Source organism: Hylobates moloch, unplaced genomic scaffold (assembly GCF_009828535.3).
Source record: "Hylobates moloch isolate HMO894 unplaced genomic scaffold, HMol_V3 SCAFFOLD_1, whole genome shotgun sequence".
NCBI classification, from domain to species: Eukaryota; Metazoa; Chordata; class Mammalia; order Primates; family Hylobatidae; genus Hylobates; species Hylobates moloch.
In genome coordinates this window covers 112,750,264-112,765,028 of record NW_026652276.1, presented here as the reverse complement: position 1 = coordinate 112,765,028, position 14,765 = coordinate 112,750,264, and the positions used below count along the sequence as shown (strand labels likewise).

Here is a 14,765-nt window from a genome sequence, read left to right as displayed (position 1 = left end):
TAATATAAATGCATATGACCTTATACACAAGGTTAAATGCAAATACCCTGTGGGTGGGCCTGGCTCAGTTCAGGGAGAAAGCCCCCTGACTGAAAAGCCTGCAGTTTAGGTTTCATTCTATCTTCTTTCAGCCCAGCAACTGAGCACATCTTCTGTCATTCAGGGACTGAGGGGGCGGGTCCTTAAACATCCTCCAATCAGGGACGCTGGGCTGGGATCCGTCCAATCAGGCACGCAGCTGGAGCGGACAGGACGGCTTCCGGGATTTGGCGGGGCCTTTGTCTCTCGCTGCAGCCGGAGCTCCAGGTGTCGTCTTCACTGCTCTGTGTCCTCTGCTCCTAGAGGTCCACCTTCTGTAGCCCCGTTACCTGCAGGTATTGGGGGATCCACAGCTAAGACGCCAGGACTCCCTGGAAGCCTAGAAATGGTGAGAGTGCCGGGTCCCAGATCCCGAGAGAGGGGGAGGGGCTGGTTGGAACTGGTGGGAAGTGGATGTGGCGAGACTCCGGCCTCCTTGCAGTAGACTCCAAAATCCGCGGCCGGGAGTTCTCCTGGGCGCAGCTCGGCCCTCAGTCCCCTTCAGTCATAAGATGGCTGCTGGGCTGGCAGCTGGGATCCCGGGCGTCCTGTCTCCTCCCTGCGCAGTGACTGTTCCCTGGCCTGGAGCCCTCCTGGGGCAGCTCTGCTCCCGCAGCGCCGCATCTCTCCCCGATGACTCGGGGTGCAGGGTTCATGAATAGGAAGAGCTTTGGTCCATGGGGTTCCCAGACCCTCCTTTTTTCTATTAAAAATGTATGGAAGTCACCGCGAAAATATTAAAGAATTTAATCAGACAGTCATTCACAAATTATAGAGCACCCAGCTGTGGTTTGTAGTTTGTGGTCCATGGGAGGGGCTTGAAGGAAAGACTTTTATAAGGTGTATGATGAAGAAAACCAATAATTGGTTAGGTACCGTTATGTAGTTTCTTAATTTGTAAATTCAGGGTGGACATTTCCTGGTTATGTCATCAGAGGTTAATTGGCAGTTTATGGTTGGTTAAGCCTGAATTTTGTTTCCCTCAATGTTGTAATTTACAAAAAGTTTGAGTTAGATTTTTTTTTCTTTCTTTCTGAGATGGAGTCTCACACTGTCGCTCAGGCTGGAGTGCAATGGCAGGGATCTCGGCTCACTGCAACCAACGCCTCCCGGGTTCATGCAATTCTCCTGCCTCAGCCTCCCAAGTAACTGGGATTACAGGCGCACGCCGCCACGCCCAGCTAACTTTTTTGTATCTTAGTAGAGTCTGGGTTTCACCGTGTTGCCCAACCTGGTCTCGAACTCCTGAGCTCAGGGAATCCACCCGCCTCCGCCTCCCAAAGTGCTAGGATTACAGGCATGAGCCACTGCGCCTGGCCAGTTTGAGTTAGATTTTTTTAAAAAATGGGGACCCTGGGACTGGAGCTACCTCAGTCTAATTGCCTGCTACTTAATTATGTACACACTCTACAGGGGATAGATTTTCCCCTGAAATTTTCACATGTGGCCCAAGCAGAGTCTCAAGACTACTCCCCACCCCCAATTCCTCCAGTGTAACTCTGGCTTGCAGTAAAATACCAAATTTCCAGTTTTTTCTGACATTCCGCAATGCCAACTTCCTCATCCTAATTCACATTATTTTAGTGTACATTTTAGATACTGTATTTTAATTAATCATTTTTTGACAAAGCATTGGATAGCACTGTAGAAAATTTTTTTTCTGTTTGAAAATATTTCCCAGGAGAAGAAAGCAAAGAATCATCCCCTGACACTGTATTGTAAAAAATCTCTGTGCCTCTTTTTAAAAACATCTTCCCTAGGCACAGGGATCTTACCAAAATGTTTTTGGGTCAAGGTTTCCCTTTGGAAACTTTATGGAGTGATGTTTCCTCAGCCACTCCTCAGTGTTTTCCTGGTTTTGAGTTTTAGTGTACTGTCTGGGGATAAACCAGGATACCCACAATCGCTATGTCTGCTACAATGTTTAGTGAGTATCAGCTCCTGAGTCATTTTCTCCCATAGGACAGTCTCAGGTATGGAGTGTAGCTTCTCAAAAGAGCAGGTGGATGTCGTGGGGCTGAGAGGCATCTCCTGGTGCACTTTTTTTTTTTTTTTTTTGAGGCATTCTCACTCTGTCGCCCAGGCTGGAGTGCAGTGGGGCAATCGCGGCTCACCGCAACCTCCGCCTCCCAGGTTCAAGCGATTCTCTAGTCTCAGCCTACCAAGTAGCTGGGATTACAAGTGCACGCCGACACACCTGGCTAATTTTTGTGTTTTTTGTAGAGACGAGGTTTCACCATGTTGGCCGTACTGGCGTTGAACTCCTGGCTTCAAGTGATCTGCCCACCTTGGCGTCCCAAAGTGCTGAGATTACAGGCACCCCACGCTGGCCACACTTTTTTTTTTTTTTTTGAAAAGCTAACCCGTTGAGACATTAAGATTGTCTTCACCCAACCCAGCTTTCATTTCTTGGAGACAGATTGCTGGTCAGCCAATCAGATGCTGGTATTAAGGGGAAAACAGAAATAATTTCTTCCCCCTGAATTCTCTAACATTTGTGAAAGAAAAAATAGTGTACCAAAAAAACTAAAAAAAACTTACTCCAGTGAGATGGTGCAAGAACTTGCAAACTAAAATGCATCTAGAGCAGTAACTGAGGTACAGTGTCTCTGAAGAGGGTGGTCATTGAGCACTTAAGTGAGCAGGATGGGGTGGGAGAATCAAGGGATTGTGGCCTGACTTGACATGAGTCAAACACATCAGTTTTCTAATCAGCACTGCCACTCTCTGGGGGTTTATCATCTTGAAAAGATTTGTTCACTTTTTTTGACTTCAGTTTTTTACCGTAAATTGCATTTTATTAGTAAAACTTGAAAGGTAAAAAATTTACAAAAAGGTGGGTTTCAGGGAGAGAAATCGTATCTAATTATATAGTCCATTTGTTAAAAATTCTCATTTATCTTTTTCTTTCCCAGAATGAGTTTAAGAATTTTCTCGGGTGTGTCTTTTATGGGTGAGATCAAACAGAATTCCAAGTCTTGGCTTTTAGAATGCTAACCAAGGAAAAAAATAGGGAGAATCTCTTTTTAATTTTGGCTGTAGAAAATAAATACTTTTCCACAAGAATATGTAGTAGATACTTGGTGAGTTACTTAGATTTGTGAAAACATCAGTTCCTCTTTATGCAGAGTACATTTGTGACAGTGAATATCTCTAGTCTATGTCCTGTTATCTTGATTTCTGAGTTTAATGCTGAATTATATGGTAAAACTTGGTACCTCCCCGAAGTGTTCCCATATGACTGATTGTTTACTACATGATTTTTAATAAAAATTGTAAAATAATACATTTATCATCTAAAAGGAATGGATACTTTTGCTTTTCTTGTTGAGGTATAAAATGTAAACACCTTAAAATGTCTTCCCCTTATATGATCACTGTGTTTGAGTAATTTTACTGGATTTTTTAAACACTTACTTTCAAAAACCGAGTTAATACCTCTGACATGGAAATTAAAGCTTCAGCCCAGTGACTCTAAGCTAAGGCTAATATGGAGCCTGCAAAAGGAGGTTATTAAAGGCCCAGTTAGGTTCTTTCTGGAGAGCCGCCCCTGCAGATGTCCCAGCCTGCTCACATCAGCCATGGAAGAAGCCTTTATACTGAGAGAAGCTACAGAGCCCAGGAAAGCTGGGGACCCACAGGCAGATGCAGTTAAGGTTAACATGGAAGGGGATTAGGAAGGTCTTACTGGAGATGAAGTTGTTACTGTTTTAAGGCAGTTTCTAGACTTATAAAATAAAACAAAGTTATGTAAAAAAATTTGAATTCCAAAAGAGTATTGCAATAGGCAAAGTACCAACTATAAGATCTTGAAGGATTGCAAAGTTTAGGCAGACAAGATTAGAAAGAAGGTGGGAGGGGATGGCAAATAGAAGGTGGGAAAATTAGATTTTATATCAGAGAATGTTTCACCCTGAAGTCAGCGTGTTCTTAGCTGGGACATAAAATGGTGTATGTTGGTTCAGACTGAGGGTAGCTCAAAGTTCTGAGCCTGTGGGAAGAAGAGAAACTTAAGTAACGTTTGATTAAGAAATATTTTCTCTTAGCCACTGAGACCAATTCAGCTGTTTTTTGTTTGTTGTTTGTTTTTAATGAGAAAAGGAAATGTGGAGTCTGTGTTTGGTTATGTGATAGGTAAGAAAAGAGAGCACCATCTAAGTCATAATGGGAGGGTGTTTCTTTCCATCAACTGTTCCTGGAGAACACAAAGGATGGATAATTTTATTAATCACAGCTATTTACCAGGATTATTTATGTGCTTCATCTTTCCCCACCTCTTTTCTTGGTCCTATACATTTCTTCCATTTGAGTTTTCCTGCGTTGTGTCTTTTATAATAAACTGGTCAGCATAACTACAGTGTTTGCTGAGTTCTGTGAGTAGCTCTATCAAATTATGGAACTTGAGGGAGGTTATGGGAGTCCCAAATTTTTAAACAGTAACCCCAGTGTATAGATGGGCCTATGGAATTTGTGACTGGCATCTGCAGTGAGGATAGTGTTGTGGGACTGAGCCCTCAATCAGGGTCTTTGCTGACCCTGGGTGGTGTCAGAATTCAAATGTTAGACAATTAGTTGGTGTTAGAGAGTTGCTGGGTATTCTACAAACTCTAGAGATTTGGTACCAGAGGAAAGATATCACAGAAGCCTGGCCTGGAATGGAACTCTGGGTGTCTGGGAATGGGAGGCTCTGCTCTCCTGTACACAGGCTGTCACACTGCCCGTTGTCCTGTGATTCCAGGTCTCCTCCTAGGGTGAGCGAGAACCCTGAGAACTTAGAGGAAATGAGCTGTGATAACAGACCCCTTTTTTCCACAGCTGCCACCACAGGATTCCCACCCACTCTCAAACATCACACTAGACATTGATGTGTCCACACCCCTCCCAGGACTAGGCATCACCCTCAGGAATTTCACCACAACATTTTTGATCCTGGTATTTTTTGCCAAAAATCCACAAAAGTGTCTGCATGTCTCTGGGCATATCCCTACCCCTAGACACTGAATCTGCAGTAGCAACCTGCTTCCTCTACCAAAACGGTTCGCACCACCTGTTCATAATCTCGTCTGCCTGCATGGACACAAATCAGAGTACAGCCCCGCCCCCTGGCCACTATCTGATAGCACAAACAAATCCATCCACTTACATTGCACTATTCTCCACTCATGGATTTTTTTCCTTTTAACTTTTATATTTGGTTCGTGGTACACGTGCTGATTTGTTATATAGGTAAAATTGTTTTGTGAGGCTTTGGTGTGCAGATTATTTTGTCACTGAGGTAGTGAGCATAGCACCAGATAGGTACTTTTTCTGATCCTCTTTGTCCTCTCACCCTCCACCCTCAACTTGGCCTCTGTGTTTGTTGTTCCCCGCTTTGTGTCCATGTGTTTTTGTTTGTTTGTTTTCAGTCTTGCTCCGTTACTCAGGCTACAGTGCAGTGGCATGATCTCACTGCAACCTCTGCCTGCCAGGTTCAGTTGATTCTCCTGCCTCAGCCTCCTGTGTAGCTAAAATTACAGGCACCTGCCACCACGCTTGGCTAATTTATTTATTTTTAAAAATAGTGACAGGGTTTCACCACGTTAACCAGGCTGGTCTCAAACTCCTGACCTCAACTGATCTGCTGGACTCTGCCTCCCAAGGTGCCATGTGTTATTATTTAGCACTTACTTATAAATGAGAACATGTATTTCGTTTTCCATTTCTGCATTAGTTCGCTAGAGATGATGGTCTCCAGCTCCAACCATGTTGCTGCAGAGGACATAACCTTATTATTTTTTTAGGGCCACACAGTATTTCATGATGTTTATATATCATATTTTGTTTTTATTAAATACTTTCTTTTATGTTGGAGACAGGATATTCTATTGCCCAGGCTGGAGTACAGTGGCGTGATCTTGGCTGACTGCAGCCTCAACATCCTGGGCTTAAGCAATCCTCCTACCTCAGTCCCCAAAGTAGCTGGGACTACAGGCATATGCCACCACACCTAGCTAGTTTTTCTTTTTGTATTTTTTGTACGTACGGGGTTTTGCCATGTTGTCCCAGGCTAGTGTCAAACTGCTGAGCTCAGGCAATCCAACTGCCTTGGCCTCCCAATGTGCTGGGATTACAGGTGTGAGCCACTGCACCCAACAATATGTTTTCTTCTTTTTTTTTTTTTTCTGAGACAGTCTCCCTCTGTCGCCCAGACTGGAGTGCAGTGGCGCGATACTGGCTCACTGCAGCCTCCACCACTGAGGTTCGAGCAACTCTCCTGCCTCAGCCTCCCAAGCAGCTGGGATTACAGGCATGCACCACCATGCCTGACTAATTTTTTTTGTATTTTTTAGTAGAGACAGGGTTTCAACATGTTGTCCAGGCTGGTCTCGAACTCCTGACCTCAAGTGATCTGCCCACCTTGGCCTCCCAAAGTCCTGGGGTTATAGGTGTGAGCCACCGCGCCCAGCCATAATGTTTTCTTTATCCGGTCTACTATTGGTAGACATTTAGGTTGCTTCCAGTTCTACTATTGATAGACATTTAGGTTGTTTCCATGTCTTTGCTCACAAGTACTATTGTGAATAGTGCTGCAATAAACATGCATGTGCATGTGTCTTTACAATAGAATAATTTATATTTTGGGAGGTATATGGAGTATTTTTTGGGTATTCAGGTTGCTGAATCAAATGGTAATTTTGATTTTAGTTCTTTGAGAAATCATCACACTGCTTTCACAATGGTTGAACTAATTTATGCTCCCGCTAACAGTGTATAAGTATTCTTTTTTTTTTTTGCAGCCTCGCAAGCATCTGTTTTTTTTGTTTGTTTTTTTTTTTTGACTTTTTATTAATAGCCATTCTGACTGGTGTGAAATTGTATCTCACTGTGGTTTTTCTTTACATTTCTCTAATGATTAATAATGAGCATTTTTTTAATATGCTTGTTAGCCACATGTATGTCTTCTCTTGAAGAACATCTGTTCATGCTTTTTTCCTAGTTTTTTTTTTTTTTGTAAACTTGCTTAAGTTCTTTATCAATTTTGGATATTAGACATTTGGCAGAAGCATAGTTTGCAGATATTTTCTATTGTTCTATAGGTTGTCTTTTTACTCTGTTGATAGTTTCGTTTGGTGTGAAGAAGCTCTTTAGTTTAATTAGGTCTTATTTGTCCATTTCTGCTTTTGTTGCGATTGCTTTTGGTATCTTCATCATGAAATATTTGCCAGTTCCTATGTCTAGAATGGTCTTTCCTAGGTTATCTTCCAGGGCTTTTGTATAATTTTAAGTTTCAAATTTAAGTCTTTAATTTATCTTGAGTTGATTTTTGTATGTAGTATAAGGAAGGGGTCCAGTTTCAATCTTATACGTAGTGCTAGCCAGTTATTCCAGCACCATTAAACAGGGAATTCTTCCCACATTCCTCTTGTCAGCTTTGTAGAAGAAGATCAGATGGTTGTAGGTGTGTGGCATTATTTCTGGGCTCTCTATCCTGTTGCATTGGTCTATGAGCCTGTTTTTTGTTTTGTTTTGTTTTTTGTACCAGTACCATGCTGCTTTGGTAACTGTAGCCTGGTAGTATAGTTTGAAGTTGGGTAATGTAATGACTCCAGCTTTGTTCTTTTTGCTTAAGATTGCCTTGGCTATTTGAGTTTTGTTTGTTTGTTTTGTTTGTTTTTGTTTCATATGAATTTTAAAATAGTTTTTTTTCCTGTTAAGAATCTTTTTGGTAATTTGATAAAATAGCATTAAATCTGTAAATTTTTTTTTTTTTTTTTTTTTTTTTTTTTTTTTTTTTTTTTTTTTTTGAGACGAAGTTTTGCTCTTGTTGCCCAGGCTGGAGTGCAATGGCGCAATCTCGACTCACTGCAACCACCGCCTCCTAGGTTCAAACAATTCTCCAGCCTCAGCCTCCTAAGTAGCTGGGATTACAAGCGTGCACCACCATGCCTGGCTAATTTTTGTATTTTTAGTAGAGATAGGGTTTCGCTGTGTTGGCCAGGTTGGTCTCAAACTCCTGACCCCAGGTGATCCACCCACCTCGGCTTCCCAAAGTGCTGGGATTACAGGTGTGAGAGAGCCACTGTGCTGGGCTAAAGTATGTACCTTTAATGCCTAGTTTGTTGAAGGTTTTTTACATTAAGTATGTTAAATTTTATCAAGAGCTTTCTCTGCATCTATTGAGATAATCTTGTGGGTTTTGTCTTTAGTTTTGTTTATGTGATAAATAGCATTTATTGATTTGTGTATGGTGAACCAACTTTGCATTTTAAAGACAAAGCCTACTTAATTATAGTGAACTAGCTTTTTTTTTTTTTTTTTGAGATGGAATTTCACTCTGGTTGCAATGGCATGATCTCAGCTCACTGCAGCCTCTGCCTCCTGGGTTCAAGTGATTCTCCTGTGCCAGCCTCCCAAATAGCTGGGATTACAGGCATGTGCCACCATGCTGGCTAATTTTGTATTTTTGGTGGAGACAGGGTTTCTCCATGTTGGTCAGGCTGGTCTCGAACTCCCAACCTGAGGTGATCCACCTGCCTCAGCCTCCCAAAGTGCTGGGATTACAGGTGTGAGCCACCGTGCCTGGCCAAGTTATTTGTATTTTTGTATGTTCAGTGGTAATGTTCATTTTGTCATTTCTAATTGTATTTATTTGAATCTTTTTCATTAATCTCGCTATGGGTTTATTTTATTAATTTTTTCAAAGATTTAACTTCTGAATTTCTTAATATTTTGTATAGTTTTTTTATGTCTAAATCTCCTTCAGTTCACATCTGATTTTAGTTTTTTCTTGTCTTCTGCTAGTTTAGGAATTTGCTCTTCTCTTATTCTTTTATTTGTGATATTAGGTTGTTAAATCGAGAACTTTCTAACTTTTTGATGTGAGCATTTAATGGCATAAATTTCCCTCTTAACACTGCCTCAGCTATGTTGCAGGGATACTGGTATGTTGTATTTTTGCTCTCATTTGTTTCAAAAAACTTCTTGATTCCTGTCTCAATTCCATTATTTACCCAAATATCATTCAAGCAGGTTAAGTTCCATATAATTGTATGGCTCACTGTAAACTCCGCCTTCTGTGTTCAAGCGATTTTTGTGCCTCAGCCTACCTAGTAGCTGGGATCACAGGTGCCCGCCAGCATACTCAGCTAATTTTTGTAATTTTAGTAGAGTCGACGTGGTTTCACCATGTCTTGGTGAACAGACACCATGTCTGGTCTTGAACAGATCTGAGGTGATTTGCCCACCTCAGCCTCCCAAAGTATGGGGATTACAGGCGTGAGCCACCATGCCCGGCCACTTATGTTGTTTTTAGATGGAGAGTTCTATAGATTTCTATTAGGATTATTTGATCAAGTATTGAGTTTAGGTCCTAATATCTTTGTTAATTTCCTGCCTCAATAATCTGTCTAATAGTGTCTGTGGGGTGGTGTTGTCTCCCACTATTACTGTGCTAGAATTGAACTCTCTTCATAGGTTTCTAAGAACTTGCTTTATTCATGTGCACTCATGAATAACACCTCTTTTCTTCTGTTCCCCCCCCATAAACATTCTTTAAAGTGCACACAGTGTGCCCAAGTCTACTCCTTAGATGCCTGAATCCAGTTATGTACTGAGTTCAGATTTCCAAGAGTTCAAGAGCATGTCCTGAGGCCTGGCTGTTGTAGAAGAAAATATAAATTAGAAATAAGAGGCTTTATGATTCTGTTTCCTGAAAATAAGGGAAAATATTTTGCTCTTCTCTGTTTTCTTAAAGCATTTAGATTATCTGTAGATATTTTTCTGCTTTTTTAAATATATGTAAATCATATGAACAGCTAAATAAACCCTTTGTTTTTCTTTTTGACTCAGGATTTTTTTTTTTTTTTTTTGAGATTGAATCTCGCACTGTCACCCAGGCTGGAGCGCAGTGGTGCGATCTTGGCTCACTGCAACCTCCGCCTCTTGGGTTCAAGCGATTCTCTTGTTTTAGCCTCCCGAGTAGCTAGGACTACAGGTGTATACCACCATGCCCAGCTAATATTTGTATTTTTAGTAGAGATGAGGTTTCGCCATGTTGGCCAGGCTGGTCTCGAACTCCTGACCTCAGGAGATCCATCCTCCTGCCTTGACCTCCCAAAGTGCTGGGATTACAGGCCTGAGCCACCGCACCCGGCCAGCAACTTATTTTCCATTCCTGCAGATTCAGTGGTTGTTTCACAAGTCACAAAAAAGTAAATATAAACACAATAAAAATTCCTTTACACTACATTGAAATTTTCCTTTCTGTGTCTCTCTCATCTGTCTATATTTTGTTTTTATTCTATGCATTTTTAAAAAAATCAATGACAGAGAAACAGAAGAAGAAATAAAAATGCTGGGCCCTTCATCTAAATCCTGGGAATTATTGAACGTTTAGTACTAGCTCCCAGGGTGTTACGAGGATTCAATCACATAATGTGTGATTCCCAGCGAAGCGCTGTGTAACATACTCTTGAGAGTGAGAACACGGTGAACACAGTGTCTGCTTAATAAACATTGCAATAGTATATGTGTACGTACTGTTTTTCAAATGCAGACTTATTCAGACATTGCTGCCTTCTGTTTAATCTGTAAACTTTAAAGAGACAGTGAAGAAGATACTTTAGGGTGGAGATGGATTGTCTTCACTTGTGTTGTGACAAGAGTGCTGAGTGTAAGGTACACTTTGCTGTGCCTGCTTCCTCTAACTAGTGCTAATAATGATCCTAAGGGGAGGAACATCAGCATTGACAAGGACTTGTTTAAAACACCCATTCATGGACCCTTTCCAAACCTGCAGAATCACATTACATAGAGTCGGGTCAAAATTACCAAGTGATTTATAAGCTTGTTAAAGTCTGAGAGGCAATGCTTAACTAAGTGGTTATCAGCTCAGGCTTCTCATGAGGATTACCTGGCCAATTTGCAGAAATCTTTTTACTTGTGCCCTTTCCACAAGTTCTGTTTAATGTTCTTGATGGAAGCATACATGTTGTTTTAATTATTAGATTGTTGAAAAAGTAATTGTCGTTTTTGCCTTTTTTTGGTTTTGAGACAGATTTTTGCTCTGTCACCCAGGCTGGAGTGCAATGGCTCGATCTCGGCTACTTCAGCCTCCGCCTCCTGGGTTCAAGCGATTCTCCTGCCTCAGCCTCCCCAGTAGCTGGGATTACAGGCATGCACCACTACATCCTGGTAATTTTTTTTTTTTTAGTAGAGATGGGGTTTGGCCATGTTGGTCAGGCTGGTCTTGAACTCCTGACTTCAGGTCATCCACCCACCTTGGCCTCCCAAAGTGCTGGGATTATAGGTATGAGCCACCGCACCTGGCCTGTTTCTGCTATTTAAAAAAAACAACACAAAACACTATTATTATTACTTATTATTTTTATTTCCTTTACCTTGCCATTAAAAAAAAAATTGGCAACAACCACAGTTACTTTCACACCACCCTAATAAGTGCCTCATGTGATTCTAGAGTGAGAACAGAATCAGCTATGAGGGGTTCAAAATACATTCATGAGAGTTAATTTCTGCCTTTGTACTAAAGGGTGGTCACAGGGCCAGTTCTGTTTGAGTTTGGTAGGAACAGGACAGTGCAGCCCATATTGCCATTACTGTAGCAGAAATTGCTGGTGTCTGTGGCAAGGGAGGGCACCTGAGGACAGATAAAGAGAAACTTTATTTTCATCTCTGTGGAGCAGCTCATTGTTCCTGAATCTTTGCTGTTATAAAGAACAGAAATGGGTGGACTTTATCTGTTTTGGGCTTTTTCTTGTCATCTGCCTGTGGGTGTGGTGCTAGCAGATAAACAGGTGGTGCTGACACTTCAAAGGCATATTCTCAAGATGCAGGTGTAATTTGTCCGAAGACTCATCTGAGAAGGAATCCCAGAGAAGGAGGAGAAAAGGGGAAAAAAATGGCCTTTTTTTTTTTTTTTTTAGCTAAACATGTCTCAGATCAAGAGCTTTGTCCACTCTGCCTCCTGGAATACCATGCGTTTAGTACTTGTAAACCTTTGCTTCTCTACTTGCATTTTTCTTCCCTAATAAGTTTATTTTAACTACTTTAAAAAATTCTTATGATAGTCAAGCGTCTCTGAAAAATACTTCTTTCCTATATACCAGAGCCTACTCTACTTTCTCTACATCGTGGCTTCTTATATTCCATGCAGAATTCTCGCCATGAATTTGTGACGTGCAACATTAAAAATGTTTCCTTTGTGGCTGTGGATACTCAAAATTCCTATTGGGGAAAAGCTGGTGCTGAGACCAGCTCGGTCTGGGAGAACCTAACCCAGCAGCGCTAGAGGAATTAAAGATGCACACACAGAAATATAGAGGTGTGAAGTGGGAAATCAGGGGTCTCACAGCCTTCAGAGCTTACAGCCTCGAACAGAACAGAGATTTACCCACGTATTTATTGACAGCAAGCCAGTGATAAGCATTGTTTCTATAGATTATAGATTAAAAGTATTCCTTATGGGAAATAAAGGGATGGGTTGGGCTACTTATTTGCAGCAGGAGCACGTCCTGAAGGCACAGATCGCCCATGCTGTTGTTTGTGGTTTAAGAACGCCTTTAAGCGATTTTCCACCCTGGGTGGGCCAGGTGTTCATTCCGGTAAACCCACCACCTTCCAGCATGAGCGTCATGGCCATCATGAACATGTCACAGTGCTGCAGAGATTTTGTTTATGGCCAGTTTTGGGGCCAGTTTATGGCCAGATTTTGGGGGGCCTGTTTCCAACAAGCTGGAGTCCTTTGTAAATATGGAGAACATGTAATGTCGGGGTTTCATTTGTGTTCTTCATTAGCTCTATGCAGAACAGAATTAACAAAATGCTTATTTAAACAGGATAACATTTATTACCCAAAAAGTTCTAAAAAATAATTACTCAGAGATGGCCAGGCATGATGGTTCATGCCTGTAATCCCAGCACTTTGGGAGGTTGAGGTGGGCAAATCACCTGATGCTAGGAGTTCAAGACCAGCCTGGCCAACATGGTGAAACCTCGTCTATACTAAAAATACAAAAATTAGCTGGGTGTGGTGGCACATGCTTGTAGTCCCAGCTACTAGGGAGACTGAGTCAGGAGAATCGCTTGAGCCTGAGAGGCAGAGGTTGTAGTGATCAGAGATTGCATCACTGCACTCCAGCCTGGGCAACAAAAAAAAAATTATTAGGAGAGAACTGCTCTCTACAGTGTTAAAGACTACTTAAAATTACTATTAAAAATAACAACATAAGCTAGGTGCGTGGCTCACGCTTGTAATCCCATACACTTAGGGAGGTTGTGGCAGACAGGAGTTGGAGACCAGGCTGGCCAACATGGTGAAACCCCATCTCTACTAAAAATGCAAAAAAAAAAAAAAAAAAAAATTAGCTGGGCATGGCAGCAGGTGCGTGTAATCCCACCTACTTGGGAGACTGAAGCAGGAGAATCGCTTGAATTGGGGAGGTGAAGGTTGCATTGAGCCGAGATCACACCATTGCACTCTAGCCTGGGCAAGGGAGCAAAACTGTCTCAAAAAAAAAAAAAAACAAAAAACCATACACACAAAACAACAACATAAGAGTTATCCGTATCTTGAAGAGGGCATAAAACTGATGTTTCTGTATGGTTAAATTCAGACCATAATTTACTTTTGCAAGGGGCAATATTGAAGCAGTGATGCTGTGTTTTTCTGTGTGCCTCAGCACATCATACAAATCTGTCCTAGTTCAGTTGATGTTCATGATTCACTTGGTATACCTATGTAACAGAACATGTAACCTATGTTACATGTTTTGCACATGTAACCCAGAACTTAAAGTATAATAAAATAAAAGAGCTCTCTGACAGATTTATTTTTCTTACTGTAGAGTTAATTATTTTTCTCTTCTTTATTAAGTATCTTTATACAGCTGATGTGCAGAAACCATCACATTTAATCTGGAAGCTGCCCTTCTTTCTTAGGTTTCCTTCGTATATATTTGTCTTTGGAAAATAAAGGCTCTCATCTTTGTTTACAGGCCAGAAAAACTGGGAAAAACACAGGCTCTTCCACTTACTGGATGTTTGACAAAATATTCTTCTTGGGCCAAAAACATTGGCATTACTGGTGAGCTTGTTAAAAATTTGGAAACTCAGACTTTATTCCAGATCTTCTGGAAAGAAAATCTGCATAACAAGATCTCCAGTTTATTACTGTACACATTAAAATTTTACAGCTAGCTTGTAACACAGCATTTCTTTTCTATCTGAAAAATATACACAGCTCATTCTGTATGATGTAAATATAGCACTCACAAATGTACATGTTTATGTTTGTGTTACTAATTTTATACTTTATTATCTAGAAAAGTATCATATATAAACTGCTATTTGGATCTTATTTTACTCTTTTCTCAGAGTTAGAGAACACATTTGAGAATATTTCTGTTTTGAAAATTATTTTATTGGATAATTTTAGTCACTCCTATAAGTAAAAACCAGTTCTCTTTACTTTCACATTCCACCTTGAGTCAAATTAAAAATTCTGTCCAGGGCAAGTTGGTAAATAGTTTTTGTGTGTGTGTGTTTTTCAGGGACCACTGACATTTAGGGATGTGGCCATAGAATTCTCTCTGGAGGAGTGGCAGTGCCTGGACACTTCACAGCAGAATTTGTATAGGAATGTGATGTTAGATAACTACAGAAACCTGGTTTTCCTGGGTGAGGATAATTTT

The 14,765-nt window shown here is 41.1% G+C and overlaps 1 protein-coding gene across 1 annotated transcript in view; it reads left to right on the top strand.

Moving 5' to 3' along the window:
* The first annotated feature begins 301 nt into the window (after positions 1-301).
* LOC116463898 (zinc finger protein 273) overlaps positions 302-14,765 on the top strand; it is a 41,486-nt gene continuing 27,022 nt past the window's right edge. The window contains exons 1-2 of the mRNA XM_032757717.2: positions 302-427; positions 14,625-14,751. Of these exons, the coding sequence (XP_032613608.1) occupies positions 425-427; positions 14,625-14,751 (130 nt within the window). The 5' untranslated portion in view covers positions 302-424. The remainder of the gene's footprint in view (positions 428-14,624; positions 14,752-14,765) is intronic.